The sequence below is a fragment of the Schistocerca piceifrons genome, chromosome X (assembly GCF_021461385.2).
Source record: "Schistocerca piceifrons isolate TAMUIC-IGC-003096 chromosome X, iqSchPice1.1, whole genome shotgun sequence".
In the NCBI taxonomy this organism is placed as follows: Eukaryota; Metazoa; Arthropoda; class Insecta; order Orthoptera; family Acrididae; genus Schistocerca; species Schistocerca piceifrons.
Genome location: NC_060149.1, coordinates 432,952,376 through 432,970,463, shown reverse-complemented (window position 1 = coordinate 432,970,463; position 18,088 = coordinate 432,952,376). Strand labels below are relative to the sequence as shown.

The 18,088-nt window shown below is 38.8% G+C and overlaps 1 protein-coding gene across 1 annotated transcript in view; it reads left to right on the top strand.

Annotated features, from left to right (window-relative positions):
- Positions 1-16,358, top strand: part of LOC124721639 (transforming growth factor-beta receptor-associated protein 1-like) — a 162,915-nt gene extending 146,557 nt beyond the window's left edge. The window contains exons 13-15 of the mRNA XM_047246702.1: positions 12,080-12,242; positions 12,393-12,499; positions 13,040-16,358. Of these exons, the coding sequence (XP_047102658.1) occupies positions 12,080-12,242; positions 12,393-12,499; positions 13,040-13,184 (415 nt within the window). The 3' untranslated portion in view covers positions 13,185-16,358. The remainder of the gene's footprint in view (positions 1-12,079; positions 12,243-12,392; positions 12,500-13,039) is intronic.
- Positions 16,359-18,088: the final 1,730 nt, after the last annotated feature.

Genomic DNA, 18,088 nt, shown 5'->3' with positions numbered 1-18,088 from the left:
ACTGTAGATTTCCCGTGCTTTCAGCTGTTTGCAGTACCAGCACAGCAATGCTGGTTTGTTTGATGTTATAAGGCCAGATCAGTCAGTCATCCAGACTGTTTGCCCCTGCAATTACTGAAAAGCCTGCTGCCTCTCTTCAGGAACCACATGTTTGTCTAGCCTCTCAACAGATACCCCTCCATTGTGGTTGCACCTATGGTACAGCTATCTGTATTGTTGAGACACGCAAGCCTCTCCACCAGTGGCGAGGTCCCTGGTTTATGTTGATTAAAAATATTTCCTACGTCTGGTATCGGGCACTGCAGAGTTTGAATGCCCATCAGAGGAGATAGATTTAGTCATTATGGGCACCACAACCACACAGTGCTGTGCTCACATGGTGAGAGCACCACTGTCTCGCCACATGAATAAAGCAGCTGGTAGCACTCCATGCCGCTAGTATTTAGGCAGCTGCACAATTACAGCTCATCAGTTCAGTGCTTGTGCTTGGTATTGTTGGTTCTATCTACGCTGTACTGGGATTGCTTTATAGTTACTTTGTTGGTCACCTGGTTACGTTCTTTGGTCACATTTTGGATTTCTCTCTCCGCTGTCTGGGCCTTGTCGTCATTGTTGTGGCGAAGGCTCCACGTAGCACCTCATTTTAATCTGTGTTGCTTGACCTTGTTCTTGTCCTGATCTGTTGTTTTGACTGCAATCTCTCTCTTGTGTTTCACTCACCTTCTGTTAGTTTGGTTTACTCTCCTGCCTGGCAGCTTCCTCCATTTCTTCATTTCTTACGGAATTCTCACACACACACACACACACACACACACACACACACACACACACACACACACACACCAATACCAATATCCAGCTACCCACGGATATAGCATTGGCAATCTGGAAAAAGGATGTTATTTAGTAACATGGATGCCCAACTGGTTTGCCTTCTGGAGCAACAGCAAAGTTAATTCTGCAACAGCAGCTTCAGGTGAACAAACTCTGAGTACACAAGGCTCAATTGCACCAGGTCTGAGCGCCTTTTGCCACTGGCTCCCCAAAACATCTTCTGTCGTTTCCACCTTTCAGTGATGATAAAGGAGCACTGGGACACACACTTGCATCGTCCAAAACAGCATTTCACAGTGTTTCACACCATGCATGATTCATTGCAGTGATCACTGTTTTTGTCTTGAGCTGTACCAGATGCATCCTTTCTGCTCTGGAAGTTGGCCTCTCTGTCAGACCCTGTCACACTCTCCTCTCAGGGGATATGCATTGTTTTGACTAAGAACTATTCCCAGAGATACCATCTGGTTTAAGCCCCTAGCACAACATTCCAACTCTGATGCTTTGTCGTGTCTACCCACTAGCTGTATTCTGATCTCAACCAAGAGAAGGTCCTCTGCTTCCACATTTATACTGCAAATCAACATAAGTTGGTCAGTTCCCCATTACGGCTGCAAAGTGTGCACCTGGCACCAAGCTTCATCCCCTCAATCATTTGTACCCTGGCCTACACCCCATCCATGGGACCATATTCACCTTTATTTTGCAGGTCCACTTTTGGGATCAATGGTATTGTGTATACCTACTCAGAGTACTCATGTGTGTTACATATTGCATCCACCATGACTGGCGTCACCCTCACTGCCTTGGCCCAGGTTTTGGCTGTCAAAGGGTTACCTCATGTTTCAGTCTCTGGTACTGGGCTTCAATTCACAGTGTCTGATTTTGAAGAGTTGTGTGGGGCCAATGGCATAAAACATATTCTCAGCCCTCTGTTCCATCCTTCCTACTATGGGGAAGCAGAATGTCTTGTTCAGACATTTAAGCAGAAAATGAAGATGGGTGCCAAAACCTCTGCCACTGCATTGGCCTTTACCCTCTTTTTGAGCATATATTGCACAATGCCGATTCTAGCCCTACGGAGCTGCTCCACAGGTGGCAACCGCAGACCCTACTTAAACTTTTGGTGTTGCCTCCTTTTGCACCCTGCTCTTGGCCATCCCAGCATTGCACACCGGGCGTGGCTGTGTGGATCTGCTCCTATGGGGATACTATGACTTGGATGCTTGTGACGGTAGTAGAATCCCACAGGCAAAGAGTTACACACATGCAGACACAGAAAGGACTCGCATGCCACCACCACAGCCAGCTCCGGCCTCGAGCAGAGGCATCAGACCTGGCACTACCTCCTCTCCCTCATATTTTGTTCTTTGGTGACCATGAGGCCCCAGAGCCAGTACCACTGGTAATTGCTGTCAACTCCCCACAGGTACACCAGCACTACTTTCTGCAATGTCATGATGGACACCACGACCACTCTCACCATCCAGTACGTTTCTGCCTGTACGTGTTTGTTTAAGGGGGGGAGGGATCTGCTATCGGGCGAGGCGGATTTTGAATGCCTCTCAGAGGACGACGACTTAGATGGTCGTTAGGGGCCACCATGCCCACACAGCGCTGTGCTCATAGAGTGAGAGCGCCACCATGTTGCCACATGAATACGGTGGCCAATAGTGTTCAGTGAGGTCAGTATACATGCAGCCGCCCAGTGCATGGCTGGTCAGTTCAATGCCCATGCTAGATATTGTTGGTTCTTTCTTTGCTGTACTAGGATTGCTTGATAATTACCTCACTTGTTACCTGGTTACTCTTTTTGGTTGCATTTCGGATTTCTCTCTCCACTGCTCTGCTCCTTATCATCATTGTGGTGGAGGCTTCACTTAGCACCTTGTTGTTGTCTAGATTGTTTGTCCTTGTCCTTATCTCTGTCCTGGTCTATTGCTTTGCCCACAGTCTCACTGTCGTGTTTTGCTTGCCTATGGTTAGTCTGGATATCTTTATCACAGGCACGTCTCCAGCCTGGTGGCTTCCTCCATTTCTTCAGGAGCTCCAACATGTGCACCGATATCCGGCTACTTGCAGATGTAGTAATTATTGTTTTTTTATACTGTTATTTTATTTGGTAAGGCTTGAGTCATGAGATCTCATTTTATGTCAAGCCATATGTGATCGTAATTGCATTGGACATTGCATATATGATATTAATTGTAATTTAAAGCAAATGTGGCAGTACACTGTTATATGATGAAATGTAAGAATAAAAATATTAATTAATTAATTAAAAGAGCCAAAATATAATTATAATGGCAAAAAGGTTATTACGATTAAAGTTACATTGTCCATAGCACACTAGTTACATCGAAAGAGAGAAAAAGTTAATACAAAGAACAAAGTAATATGTGGACAAAAGTATTACATAAAGATACAGAAAAAAGGACGCAAGAGGGTAATATAGAGAGCAGAAAGAAAGTAATAAAAGAAGAAAATGGTACGTAGGAGGAAAAAATAAAATCACACCTGTAAATACTGGACAAAAAGCGGATATTAGTATCTTTAAGTAAGAGATTATTATTTTTGCACATGGTCTTGTGTATTTCTAAATGTGTCAAATTTGCCACAATGTTAAGTATGAAGTAATTTCTGTTTATATGTCCCACCATTTCATTATTTCAACTGAGGAAAATGGCACAGCTGTTGAGTCACTGCACTTCCATTTCGAGGGGGTAGAGTTCAAATCTCCAACCAACCACATTTTTAAAATTTTTCTAAGTTACTATAGGAAAATTGTTTGAGATTGGCACATTAGTCATACTTCTTAACTTAATATGGATTCTGGTACTGCTTTTTACCATTAAATGGAGTGTAATATGACAAATAATTGGCAGTACTACAAGAAGTAATGTAATATAAGCCTCAGTTTTTGTGTGTAGGTAGCTGTTTTATGTAAAGGATTATCAGTTTAGTTGTAGAAATGTGAAGGTTTTACTATATATACATAACAGCTGGATGTAAATTGGAAAATCTGAAACTTTTCTACTAATTAAGATTTTTTAAAATAAATTTAAATGTTCTGGAATGTGGGCATCCCCTTCCTGAATAACATAAACGGACTAACAACAAAGAAGTTAACTGTTGGCCTAGCTTAACTTTGTTTGCAGCTTGTGGTCTAGTGGTTAGCGTTGCAGCCTCTGGATCACAGGGTCCCAGGTTCGATTCCGAGCTGGATTGGGGATTTTCTCTGCCTGGCGACTGGGTGTTTGTGTTGTCCTCAGCATATCATCATCATCATCATCATCATCATCATCATTTGCTATAGTGGCTAGATTGGACTGTGTAAAAATTGGGACTTTGTACAGGCGCTTGATGACTGCCCCACAAAGCAAACATTATAGTCTAGCTTAACTTCACTAGTTTTTCACTCATTTCATCTATCGAAAATTTCACAATTATACTGAGACCTGTATAACATTATTCGTGAGTTAGTGAATGTGGGTTTTGTATCCTTGATAATCAAAGGAATTGCTTGCCCCAAGGGCAGGAGGCTGTAGCTGAGGAGGGTTGGATTTTGCATGTTATTTGATGATGGTCAAAAGTCAATAGTGATGTATGATATGAGTAAAGAGGTATCCCTAGGCTTGTGTTTCAGTAAAACTGAAGATGATTGATAAATGAACTTAATTTACATGATGTATACATAGCAGATAAAGTTGCTAATATACAGATGAAATAATAGAGCAGTAACAGTGGTCTGTGCAATTTAGAAAATAATATGCTTCAAAGATGACTTAAGTTCATAGAATACTGTTTTATCTGTCTGTAAGGTGGTTCTTGAACTACTTTGGCTTGCTGATGTAAAAGACTGAGCTTGTTAATCTTTAAAGAACCATGTTTTAAAGTTGACAACATCATGTACATATGATTGCTGTTACAAAAACCTGATTGATACTTACCTTAAAAGTTTAAGATGCTCAGGTGGTCCACCAACTGCCCTTGAACAGTATGGATCAAAACTTTGAGCAGAACAGCTAGAATACTCATTTTGCTGTCAGTTGTAGAGCCGGTGCTCATCTCACTTGCACAGAATAAATATAAATGTATTTGCCATGGAGAGTTGTGAACTTATAACGAAGCTATTGAACAATTAGTCAAATACAACTTTGAAAGCAGCACACTGTTATGCAGTAACGGGAGGTGCCACCAAGAAATGTTAAGAGTACCTCAGCCACACATCAGTAGCGATGCAACCCATTGCTGAGATAAACAGTGCTTCACTGCCACAGGCCAGCAGTTTAGCTCACGCCAAGGATGCCAGACAGTTATGCATAGGGTTGGATTATTGACAGTGACTTGGTTGTTGTTTTAGGGCTCTGATGAATTGTATACTTGAATTTGTTGTGCATTTTCATTGTGGATGTTGGTTGTGGACTGGATGGAATAATTGGCTGGCATTGAAAGACAGATCAGTCATTGTTAAGAAATCAACTAGAGGTGGAATTGTGTATGTATGAATTTGTAATGGTCAAAATACAAAATTGTTGACAAGTTGCTTCGAACTCTGTTGTGCAATAGAAGTTCCAGAGTGCATCACCATGGATCCAGTTTTTGCAGTATCTTGAGAAGAAGGGGAAACATTTTGAGAAGCAAGAGAAACAGTTGGAGAAGATAAGTGAATGTTACCAGTAGCAAACTGCACATTTTCCAAAAACAGCACCAAGAGCAACTACACACATTACTGCCATTCCTGCAACAGCACCAACTAGTACAAGTGTTCCCCAGAAGTTTGTCCATGCAACCAACAGAGCTACCACCATTATTCAGATCCTTCCTGGAAGATAAGGAGGACTGGGACAGTTATGAGAAATGGCTTCCTCACCATCTTCAAGGGTACTGGGTACTGGACCCATAAGCTCAAAAATCTCTCTTTCTTACTCCATTCTCAAAATCTACAGCTCATACGGAATTTCTCTCCACTCATCAATCTGTTAGTGCTGACATTTGATAAAATTTTTAACCTTTTGTGTAGTCATTACCATGTTCAGGCCCATATGGTGGCTTCCTGCTTGCAACTATATTCCTGACACCGAAATAAATTCTATTGTCCATACATCATCAATCTAAAAGGATTAAGTCAGGTTGTGATTTAACATGTGATGGCTATTAGAAATCTTAAGCAGGTTCTCTTATATAGGACATTGTTGTCCAGATTTGCTCATGACCCAGAGATTTGGTGAAATACACTTAAGCTTTCTATCCCCTCATTAGCAGAAGTCCTCCAGACTACTCCTGCTTTTGAAATGGTGCACTTGGTCAACTTACATCTACCAGAGTGTCCCAGTCCATATGAAGTTACTGGCATTCAACTGACACCTTGTATGCCAGCACAACCCCAGTCACATGTCCCCAGTTGTCAACAGTTTTCTCCCTTTACAGGCAACAAACATGAACCACTGTCTGATGGACATGGCAATTAAGGAAATACTATTGTACTTCCCAGCATTGGAGTGTGTATCCAGTTTTTCCAGATCTTTTTCTAGGACCACCGCAAATCCCAATGCCCATACTGCATCAAAACCTGCCTAGGTTGACATGGTGGAAGGTAAACCACGAGCCCATGACGTTGACATGCCAGTGGATGTCCATGCCATTACACCAATGATGTGTCCAGAATCAGATACTCCTGTGCAATTTTTTTTTCTGCAACTTGAAATTAACAAGCAGCAGTGCATTTCCAGAGTGATACAGGTGCAGTCGTTTCTCTCATTAATCTCAAGATGTAGAATGGCATGGTTTGCTCACTACAGTGGTACACACCTCTTAAGCTTGTTGCATATCACAAACAAACCATTGTCATGCAAGGCATGATTGTTGCACAAGTGACATACCAAAAGGTCCGAGGCCCCTTGGATCTGATACTTATTGAAACCCCAGCAGCTGCAGATATGTTTGGACTAGATGCATTTTTGCTCTTTGGTTTCTATATCTCGGACCTTATTAACTTGGTGTCTGACATCATTCCATAAAAAAAATATTTAGGAGAGCTGTTGAAAATATGCATTTCTTTTTGAATCTTGGTTGGGCTCCACTAATGATGCCCTAGCCCTAAATTGGAGATTACTGTGGATTTGGAAAAAACACACAATAATCTCCAAATTTCTTTCTGTGGGAGCAGAACTCTTCAAGCTTAAACCTATTCTTAAAGCTGAACTTTACCGCTTCCAGGCATTTGACGTAATTGAATCCATCACCGCTAGCCCTTGGGCTACACTTGTCATGGTGATAAGGTCAGAAAAACTTTGGGTGGATTGCACCTATGTGGGGATTTTAAGGCCACCATTAATATTCAAGCCATCATCAATTCGTATCATATCCTGTGGCATGAGGAGCTGCATCCAAAGTTGGAATCGGGGAAATACTTTACTATGGTACAGGCAGATGCTTACCTACAACTTCTGCTGGACTTAACGTCTCATCTTATTGTTCTGAGTGCACCTTTTGAATTATGTCACTATAAGCACCTTCTTTCTGAAACAAATTATCAGAGACATTCAAAAAATCTTCATGTTATGTTTTTTATTTATTTATTTATTTTTATCTGCAGGCTGCTGTCTTTCACTGTAACCTGCAACTCTCTCTCCCTCTCTCTCTCTCTCTCTCTCTCTCTCTCTCTCTCTCTCTCTCTCTCTCTCTGTGTGTGTGTGTGTGTGTGTGTGTGTGTGTGTGTGTGTGTGTGTGTGTGTGTGTGTGTGTGTGTTGGGTGGAGTGGGGGTTACAAAACTGCATTGAATACCTGGACAATTTCCTCATGAAATAAGTCATTACACTGACAGGTCATCATGTCATCATCTCAGTGCTGTGGACCATATAAAATGATCTACCAGCTCTTTACGGCTGCAGTCCATTTTGGAGAAGGTTAAGTTTTATGACAAATTGATCCCCAGCGCAGCTCAGATCGCATACCCATTAAATCAACTTCAATGAAAAGAAGTTAATTTTGAGTGGCTTGCAGTGTGTAAGCAAACTTTCCAAGCACCGAAGTAAGGCCGTGGACTCTGCTGTGCTTAGTACATTTCATGGCAAATCACCCAGCTATGACTGCAGTGGGTATGTCAGAGTACAGCATCAGTGCTATTATTTTTCATTGCTGTGTAAATGACATGGGACATCAAATCACATTCATCTCCAAAACTTTAATAGAGGCACAACACAAATGAACTCAGATTGAGAGAGTCACTTGGTATAATGTTTGCTGTCACTAAGTTTTGGCAGTAAATTAGTGGCCCCTGTTTTCAATGCTTCACAGACCCCAAAGCTGTTGTGATGACTTTTGATCTATGCAACAACCTATCTGAATGCGCAGGTCAGAGATTACAACATTGGGCCTTATATTTAAGCATCTACTACTAAGAGACTCACTATCACAGTACTGAACAGTATGCAATGCAGACGTATTATTTTTCGTTCCATGTGGGTCCTAAGCATCATTCAATGAGAAAGAGATCTTGTACCTCTGCATAAAAGAGTAATTCTGATAAATCCATGATGATTTTCTACATGCTGCAACAACAGGTGCCAAAGCAGTACAGGCTTTACCCCTTTGTATCAACAGTTTTAATCTCTGTACGGCATGGGTGGTTTGCATGCATGCTATTGTCAGCATCTGCACATCCATTCTTCATCAATCAACACCATTTTTGAAGGCTTTATAGCATTCCCCTTTTCACCACAGAAATAGAAATTATGTGTGTAATGGTTCCTACTGTGCCCCAGCAGAAAGTTTTGCAGCTATTAAATCCATCCCACTGTGACACTGTGCATACTGGTCTGCTGTCATCTCTACTGGCCTGCCATCTATGATGATTTGGAAGTCATAGTTCACAACTGGCCCCAGTGCACTACACATGAGGCCACACTGCTGCCTCAGTGTTTTGCACCATGGTGCTACAAATTCAGCCATGGAAATGTTATCTGTCTGAACTTTGATGGAGCATTCTTCAAACACATGACTGATCATCACTGAAGCTATTTCAAATTTTCCAGGTGTAATCCCAATGTTGTCTACAACCATTGAAGCTATATTGAAGGTGCTAGTCAAAATACTCCTCCATTGAAGCTCTTCCCAAAGTCATCATCTCAGACAATGGACCATAATTTACTTCAAAGAAATTCCAGGAAATCTACCAACACAGTGGCATTCCATCCTCAAAGTAATGGGGAGGCTGAAGATATCATCATCATCATCATCATCATCATCATCATCATCATTGTTGTCTTCATGGGTTGGGCCTTTTGACCTGTTTCGCCTCAGAACTGTTCATGCCATCGTTTTAATAGATGTTCAGTGCTCCTCTTGCCAGTTGGGTTATGTTGTGTTGCCAATTTAGTTATTCTATCATTAGACATATGTTCGGCACGGTCTTTCCAGTTCAGATGATATTTTTCAGTTATGTTTGTAACATTTAGTTCTCCTCTAATAATGGCATTTCTTTTATGGTCCAGCAATGAATATCCTGCTACAAAACACAGGAACTTCATTGCTGATAATTCGATTCATCGCAGTTGATTAGATGTTAGGTTCTAACATTCACTGCCATACAGAAGCAAAGGCTATGCTGTTTATGGAAAGAGTTTAATGTTTGTTTATATTTTGATGTACATTGTATAGTTCCACAAAAATGTCTGAATCTGCCCAGTTTGAGCTCTGCATTATCTGAGTTGGGAAGTTTTAAAGCTGCATCATAAATATTTAAATCCTGTTACTTGTTCAGTTATTTTTGCATCTATAACAATTTTGGCTCTTGTGAGTTTCAGTCCTTGAAATTGCATCACTTTTGTTCCATCTGTTGATTTTCTCAGTCAGTTTTTAGCAGCAATTTGACTCAATTTGTCTACTGAAATTTGAACCTTTCTTCAGATTTCCCAATTATAATCTAATCATCAGCAAATAGCATCATCATACAACTAAAATTATCACTTCTTAATGTTTTATTTAATCAATGTAAACATTAAAAAGAGTGGAGGACAGTGGGTGGCCTTGTCTGACTTCTTGATTGATATTGGCAGATTCCGTCCCATTTTGGACAGTATGGATCCTTATTATTATTATTATTATTATTATAATATAATGACTGAATTGCTGTAGTCAGATATGCTGCAACTCCCAATTTCTTAAGTGATTTCCATAGCATTTACCTTGTCAAACATCTTTTCATAGTCAGTAAAAACATGGTAAGTCGGCAATGTAAATTCCAAACATTTTTATTGGCTGAGATCCAGCAACCGTACGTTATTTTGTTACAGGATGTGTATATAGCCACGCTAGTTGCACAAAATTTTTGTCAAAATATTGCTTGTTACTATTCTGATGAAGAGTGCCCTATGCAGTCGAAGCCGTGGTCAGTTTGACAAAAATTTTGTGCAACTGATGTGGCTATATATACATCCTGTAGCAATCTACATTCCCTTATTTTCTCAGTTACTTGTGCCAAAGTGAAAGGACAACCAAAACATGATTTACCTGTTCTAAAACCATGTTGCACCTGTAACATATGCACTTCGATTATTGGTACAGATCTCTTGTTTATAATTTCAGCATACAGTTTGTGGCAGGAATTTAGTAGACTTATTCCTTGGTAATTTATGCATTGTAATTTATTGCCTTTCTTGTAAATAGGGCATACCAAAACTTCATTCCATTCGTTTGGCACATGTCCGTTCAGCCAGCAAACATTCATAAAATTTAAGAGTCTATGCTTTGGATGATCAGATCCATATATAATCAGCTCCATGTTTATACTATAACTGCCAGTTGACTTTTTGTTTTTTTTATCACATTTTGCAGCTCTTCCATTGTTATCAGATATTATCAGAGCCAGTTGACTTTTTCTGTTTTGTTTGTTTGACCACATTTTGTAGTTCTTCCATTGTTACCAGATCTACAGAGTTGATAGTATTGGTGGTTATTTCTGCCTCTCCTTCATTATCAGTCCATAGACATCTGAAGTATTTTAACTATTCCTTTTTGGATATAAAATTTAATATTAAAGTATCTCATTCTTGTTTGTTCAAGTGCTTCATAATTTTGAGAGGTATGTTTTGTCTTCCTTGAATGTTGTGTTTTATATCACTCACATATCAATCCCAAGTCAGAGGGTTCTTATGATGGGCACCAGAGTGATTATGTAAAGGCTCCATTTTTACTGATTGGGCTACAGAACCTTAAAAAGAAATATTCTGATGGAATATGAAGATAGCTGAGAGAAACCACAGAAAATGTTTCCCGGAAGTGAGATGATTGTGTACTGTGGTTAGGTTAACTGAGTTGGTCACGAGAGAGAGAGAGAGAGAGAGAGAGAGAGAGAGAGAGAGAGAGAGAGAGAGAGACTCATGTCTCGTGATGGCAAAATTATAGTTTCATGAATTGAGAAAATGTGTGTTGAGTGCACTGTGCAATAATCACAGCAAGTGGAGGTAATTTTCTTCATGTCTGTGTTATTCAATAAACTCTCCACATCCCAGGAATCATGCCAAATAGCACACCTGTAAGGGAACTCTGCTAGTTGGGTGCTGTTTAGCACTGCCAGACATCTATAGTAAATACTCCACATGACTTAGTGACCACTGCTTGACATCACTGAACATTCTATTTCCCTGGGAGTAAGCCCAGATTGTGAGGATGGTACAAACCTCAATTTTAAAACATAATCCAACTAAAAGTGAGTTACATACCAATGGGTGTGGATGGGTGTTGAACGCTTGCCCTGGTATGTGGAGCTCTGTTTGAGTTAACATGTATACCCCTAGATGATCTTGGGACTGAGATGGATTCTTTTAAATTTTCTGTCACAATCACGTGTGCCGCTGGTGAGTGAAAACTACAAAACCAACTAGAGAATGCGTCAATAAAAATGTTGCTCATAAAAGTGGCATAATTTTTCTTGTAGAGTAAAATTAAGTGATATTGTGGAGTTAAAAAGTAAGGTAGTTCTATTTGGGTAAAAAATGAAGTTGATGTCTTTATCTTGGTGATTAATAAGGTTAAGGCATATTGATCATCAATATATAAGCCTTTTGTGACCTCAACAAGAGAGCAAAAGTTTATTAGAACCTTTGTTATACCAAATGATATTTGCGATGAAAATGTTAGGTTACTCAGTCTGTAGACGGAGTATTAGTATGTCATGCATTCTATTAAAATTTGCCGTTGAACTCATAATCCACTTACCTTTTTATAATCTAATGCTTTTAGGTCTCCAAAGAGGGAAGAATTTGCAGTTAATGCAATAGAATTGTTGTGTACAAGAGCTGTCGACTTCGATGCTACCCAGGTTTTACAGACAATCCCATCTGCATGGTCTATTGCTGGTGTTGAAATGTTTCTTACATCCAGCATAAGAGGTTCTATGCACAAGGTTAGTTCTCTCTCTCTCTCTCTCTCTCTCTCTCTCTCTCTCTCTCTGTGTGTGTGTGTGTGTGTGTGTGTGTGTGTGTGTGTGTGTGTGTGTGTGTGTGTGTGGTTTTATTTCAAAAGCAAACTAAAAATATTTTGTTTTTCCTTCTAGTATCGCATGAGAAAGGTGGAATCATCACTAGCACGTGGTGAAAATTTATGTAAAGCATTTGCAAGATACGATGTAGAACGAACATCATGTGTATTGCAGGAGACAAGGTGAGTAATAATATTTCCTGAAATGCTAAAAAATATACATTTACTTGACTTTGCATCATCATAAATTTTAATTGCAGTATACTTGTTACTTATTAGCCAACCAATGTACTACTTTATTTCATATTGTGTAAACCATAATTATTAGAAAACTTTGATCATGCAGTAGAACAACAAAATATTTAGAAATTTCAAAGGATGGCAGAGATGCATTTAATATTCACATACGTAAATATCTGTAGCCCTAATTTTACACCCCTCCTTGAACCCTGTGTTTACGTCATAAAACTGTTGTGGAATTACTCTACTACAGAAGTACCATATGTCAACGGATGGATATTAGTTTTGGTTCCTCCTAATGTAACTCCTCTTTTGTGTGTTACAAAGTACTGTTGTGATTATAAATGCCACAGATTACAATGAATAGAGGCTTTTAGTTAAGTACATATGAACAAAAAACCTTGCATAAAATTTGTACAAAAAATTAAGTTATTGATATTGTTATTTCTTACAACTAAGAGTAACAAATACTTTGTTTTGCAGTTACTGTTGTGTGTGTAAGAAACCATTCACAGACAGTACTTTTGCGAGACATCCAGACAGTGTTCTTACTCACATTTCATGTGATAGAAAAGATAATGATAGTTCTATCACAAGCAAGCATCATAATATCCTCGAAAGCAGATGACTTCTGTGTGTGTTAGAAGTCCTGCAGTAAGCATACCTAGTCAGTGCAACTGTATATGTCAAGATGTTTTTGTAAGTATCCTCTGTAATTGTACCAGAGCTGTTATTCAAGATGCACTTTGTATCTTATACTATTACTGAATTTTCATCTGTTAATACAGTGTTAGTACATATACTGCATCTACTGCTATGAAAATGAAAAATCGTAGTACTTTATATGTAGGAGATTTGATGATGGATAAAGTGAGAATTGAGAAACACAATTCACCCTACTGTAAATGTGAATTTTTGTTTGTTTATGTTGACAGCAATGTTGTTGTTATAAGAGGCTTCTCTTAGTTTATTCATTGGTTTCTGTGGACTTAAGAGATGTGCTCATCTGCCAGCAAGATGTCATTTCATTTTATGAGTTAATATATTTGTTTAACTGGACTTCAGCATTAGCTTATTTTATTTTTTGAAAAAAAAATAGTATTTTTGAATGTGGGATGATCTATTAATACATAGACTCCTGTAACCATTATGTAACTGGCAAGGCTGCACGCCAGGCAATCTGAACATTGAGATATGTTACAGTTTTCTTTGTTTCTTGTGGTGAAGATAGATATGTTGCAAATTGAGTATATTATCTTTTCCAGTATTACTGGAATATGTTTTGCTCAAGTGTTTTGGATTATGGGATGTAACTTTGGACAAGAGAAGTGGGCTTTTGATGTTTTTTGTCTCATAATGGCAAAAAGCCATTAATTGGCACTTTCTTCAGAGTAAAATTGTTATTTTAAATGTGACATAATTGGTACAAAAAATGTATGGACATTTTATTAGAAGCTTGTGATTTCCACCATAGATACTCAGTAAGCTCACCAGACAAAAACATTAATCACCTAGTGTGTCAAAGTCAACATGTGAAAAGTCGTCCTCTAAAGAAAGTGTACCACAGCACAATCTCTTAGAGGTTTACCAGTATGTAGCAGACATAGCCTACTAATCTATATGGGATTCACATCAGACTTGCAGCCAAAATACTATCATGGTGCACTGGGACTGATTGTCGTAAAATGAAATCGTGGTGAACTGGGACTGATTGGTTGTGTTCTGGTTTGAGGCTAGAAATCTTTGCAATGAGCTGGAAGTATGTGCAGGACATCAACACAAATCCTTCTCAACCTTTTTGTGAACAAACACACTGTGTGAAGTCACCATGTATGAACATTTGAAACATTGTTTTGAGCAAGAGGCCTTTGCTCTCTTCCACCAACAGTGTTGCTTCTTTTGCAGTGGGTGAAGATATAGCAACAATGATGTGGAGGACTGAAATTGTATCTGTTCAAATGACTCACTCTTTTGCCTATATCTCAACTGTATTTGACATTGTGTTCATCACAACTCAAGAGTAGCCTGTGTCTGCTACATATTGGTAAACCTGTATGGCACTGCTCATTAAGCTAAAATGTTTCTTTCTAGATATCTTGAATCAGAATTACAACACAAAGCTCCCAGACAACCAGGTTTTCTTGTTTGTACATTATCTTAATGAGGACTGCAAAGTTTGATTCACAGTGGACGTCAGGTCATATAATAAAATGTCATGTCAGAACATACCTAATGTATATCAAATGGAGTCAATCACACCAACCTCTCAGGTTTTCATGGTTTGATTGATTGGTGGTGTGCTTCTGGACATTTAGCTGAGTTGTTTACATTTTATGCACAATAAATAAACATGTCAGAAAACCTAATAAACAGGGATGAAGATTTCAGTTTAAATAAAGTTTGGGGTCAGGAACTCAATTTATTAAGATCTCACCATGTGTCACATCAGCTGTAGCTGGGAAATGCTGAGATAATGTGCATTTCACAGAACACATGAGCAGGCTCTGAAAAACAAAAGAGCATCAGAGGGTTTAGTGGGCAACATTAACAAACTCGGCTGTAAACAGCCACATGAGACCAACGAAAGTTCAGTCTGGTTGGAGTCCATGCTGTGAGTACACCCAACAGCGCAATTCGAAGCACCTGGTTGTCGAAATATTGCACATAAACTGGAAACAACAACTTGGCTGAACACCCAGAAGCACCACATTAATTAACACCAACTGTCAATATAATGGAAAGGGATGCCAACAGCTGAAACTTCATGATTCTATAGAATAATGTCTTTATATTGTTGGGACAGTGGATCACATGACTCCTTGGTTCTTTGCCTAGATCTGATGTTAACCTATTTTCACTGCACTTACGTATGTGAAATCTTCATTACTTTATTCACACTTGCACAGTAAATACGTATTGCCATAACTAGTTTAGACTATGTATGTCAACTTAAAATAGGCCCAAAACCAAAGGAAGTCTATGGTAAACATGTATCATTTACGACATCTTGGGTTGTCGGGTGTTCTGCCGGATATCAGCATCGTACTTGCAAGAATACAACAATGCTCAGAAGATAATACAGTACACTGAGAATCCCAGAGAGCATCCCAGAGTGCAAAGAAGAACCCAGAGAGCATCCCAGAGTGCACCGGAGAACGCAGAAAGCATCCCAGAGTGACCCAGGGAGCTACAACACTAAGAAGAATCGCTTCTCGGCTTTTGGCAAGATCAGTGTGTAGTTGTGTACTAACAATAGAAATCATAATCTAAATTATAATTAGATAAGCAGTCTCAGGTCGCACCTGATGAAGGTCACGAGCTACGTGACCGAAATATCGTGCAAGTACGATGCTGATATCCGGCAGAACACCCGACAACCCAGGATGTCATTAGATCTCCGGGAAAGCCTGAAGAGTTACATGTATCATTTAGATTTTTACTGTTTTATAATGGAACCTGATGTGTAATTTTGTGCTTTTACGCAGTATTGGAAAACTAGTATTGTGTGTTACTATACATGTAAGTTTCCTGAAACAGCACTAAGTAGCAGTAATAGGAGGTTCTCTTTTATGAATATTAGCCCCATATGGGTGAAGAGTAACCTTATCTGTCAGTTGGTGTGAAGCAGAAGTAGTATGAAGACATTTGTGATTATGAGAGACATGGTGTATAAGCTGAAAAGCACATTAGTTGTGATTTGAGGTACACATTTATTTATGTTGTTTCCTGAGACTTCCTTTATCTCTAGGGGTATAAGAAGACATTGTATTTATAGTGAAAACAAGTTTAACATAAACTATCACTTGCTATGTTCTTTCTTTGCCAATCATAGCAAACATGAACAAGCACTTACTTATATTAAGATGTGGATTTTGTACTTCTTAAACTTTGCTTGCCCCCACCTCTCCACAGCCCTTGGACACGTTTTATGAGGGGTGAATGTTTTTTTCTAATAGATAGTCCTAATTATTGAAAAAGGAATCTTATTTAGATTTTACTATACATAGCCTATTAAAAAGTCCACCTATGTCTAAATAAAATCATAAATAAACATCCTGCAAAGCAATCTTCATCACAGTGTTTTAGCACTAACAGACAGAAGGGAAAATAATGTAAAACAAGCCTATATTTGACTGTTAGAAGAAAATAAGATGCAAAGGATAAAGTAAAAGGATACTGTTATGAACACTTGTATAAATTTTCACAGTTAATATTTTAGGGTTGATGTCTCACCGTGTTTTTAAGACCTATTCTGTTGGTTTCAGTCCCCTAAAGTGTGTAGAATTTATCACATAAGCTTTGTCGAAAACATTCATTGTAAGTTTTGTTTAGTCTTAGGTTGGTTGACTTCTGGGAGGGGCTTTGTTTTGTCTTACATAAATGTGACTGCTATCATTTAGGCTAGTTACTTAATTCTGAGACTATCTCATGACTTTTCAGAAGGTGGACAGTTCTCCATAACCTAACTTTCACTGTTCAGAACTGGGCTATGTGGCATGATGCTGATATTTTGTGCAGTGTGAACGAAATTGCCATTTGAGGGCTGTTGTCATTATGTAATATGACATCCATTGTGAACAACCTGAAAGTTACCAACCACGTCTCCCTTTGGGCAAAGCCTGTATGGCACGAGGAACACTGAGCAGTGGTGGCACATCTGAAATTCTGGAACTGTGTGTCAAATATCACAAATGGCAACCTTGCAGTCTGGCTTACCTGTGAGTGTTGTGGCACGTTTGTTGAACATTGATACCTTATAGGTTCAGGAATATGTACCATCCTTATGATACTGAGTCACAGGTGTTACTGATTTGCATGAAGCCATTGGATTATTAAGATGAAGGTGACCAATTTTTGTGTGGCGAGCTTTTTATTTAATGTGCTATCTGAAATATCTCCTTACAAAGACTTCAGTTACAATTGTGCTGTCATTATTCTTCAGTATTAAACTACCCAAAAAACAGGAAAATGTACACAGAATATAATTATTTAATTGTTGAATGTTTCAGCTGTATAAAAGTTTTTACATTTTATGAGAATTCTGAAACTGACTTGTTGAAAAATAAATGAGTACTGAAAGAAATGCAGTTTATGTATTGCATGATATTTCATAACTCGTGCACTAAAATAATTTGATATGAAAAGTTAATCTTCAGTGCTGTATGCAATAGGACTATTGCAAAGATTCTGTAGTTTTGTTTATTTTATAAACTCAGTGACAATGTAGGTCAAATAAGAAACAGCTGAATCTTTTTTTCAAATCAGTGTTGTGTTTATATCCTCATTTCAGTTTTCACTATTGTCAGTCACCATAAAGTATAAGTGCAACTAATCTTTACCAAATATGTCACTTTTACCTTTAAACAAAATTGCCATTATTAGTAGGGTACCTGAAATACAGAAACAGTGTAAAAGAAAGATTAAATAATGGATGGTTAATACTACTGTGATGAACTACAGGTATGTACTGTAGTGAAACTTACTACACTGGAAAGTACTGTATGATTAAGAGCTCAAGCCATCACTTTTTAA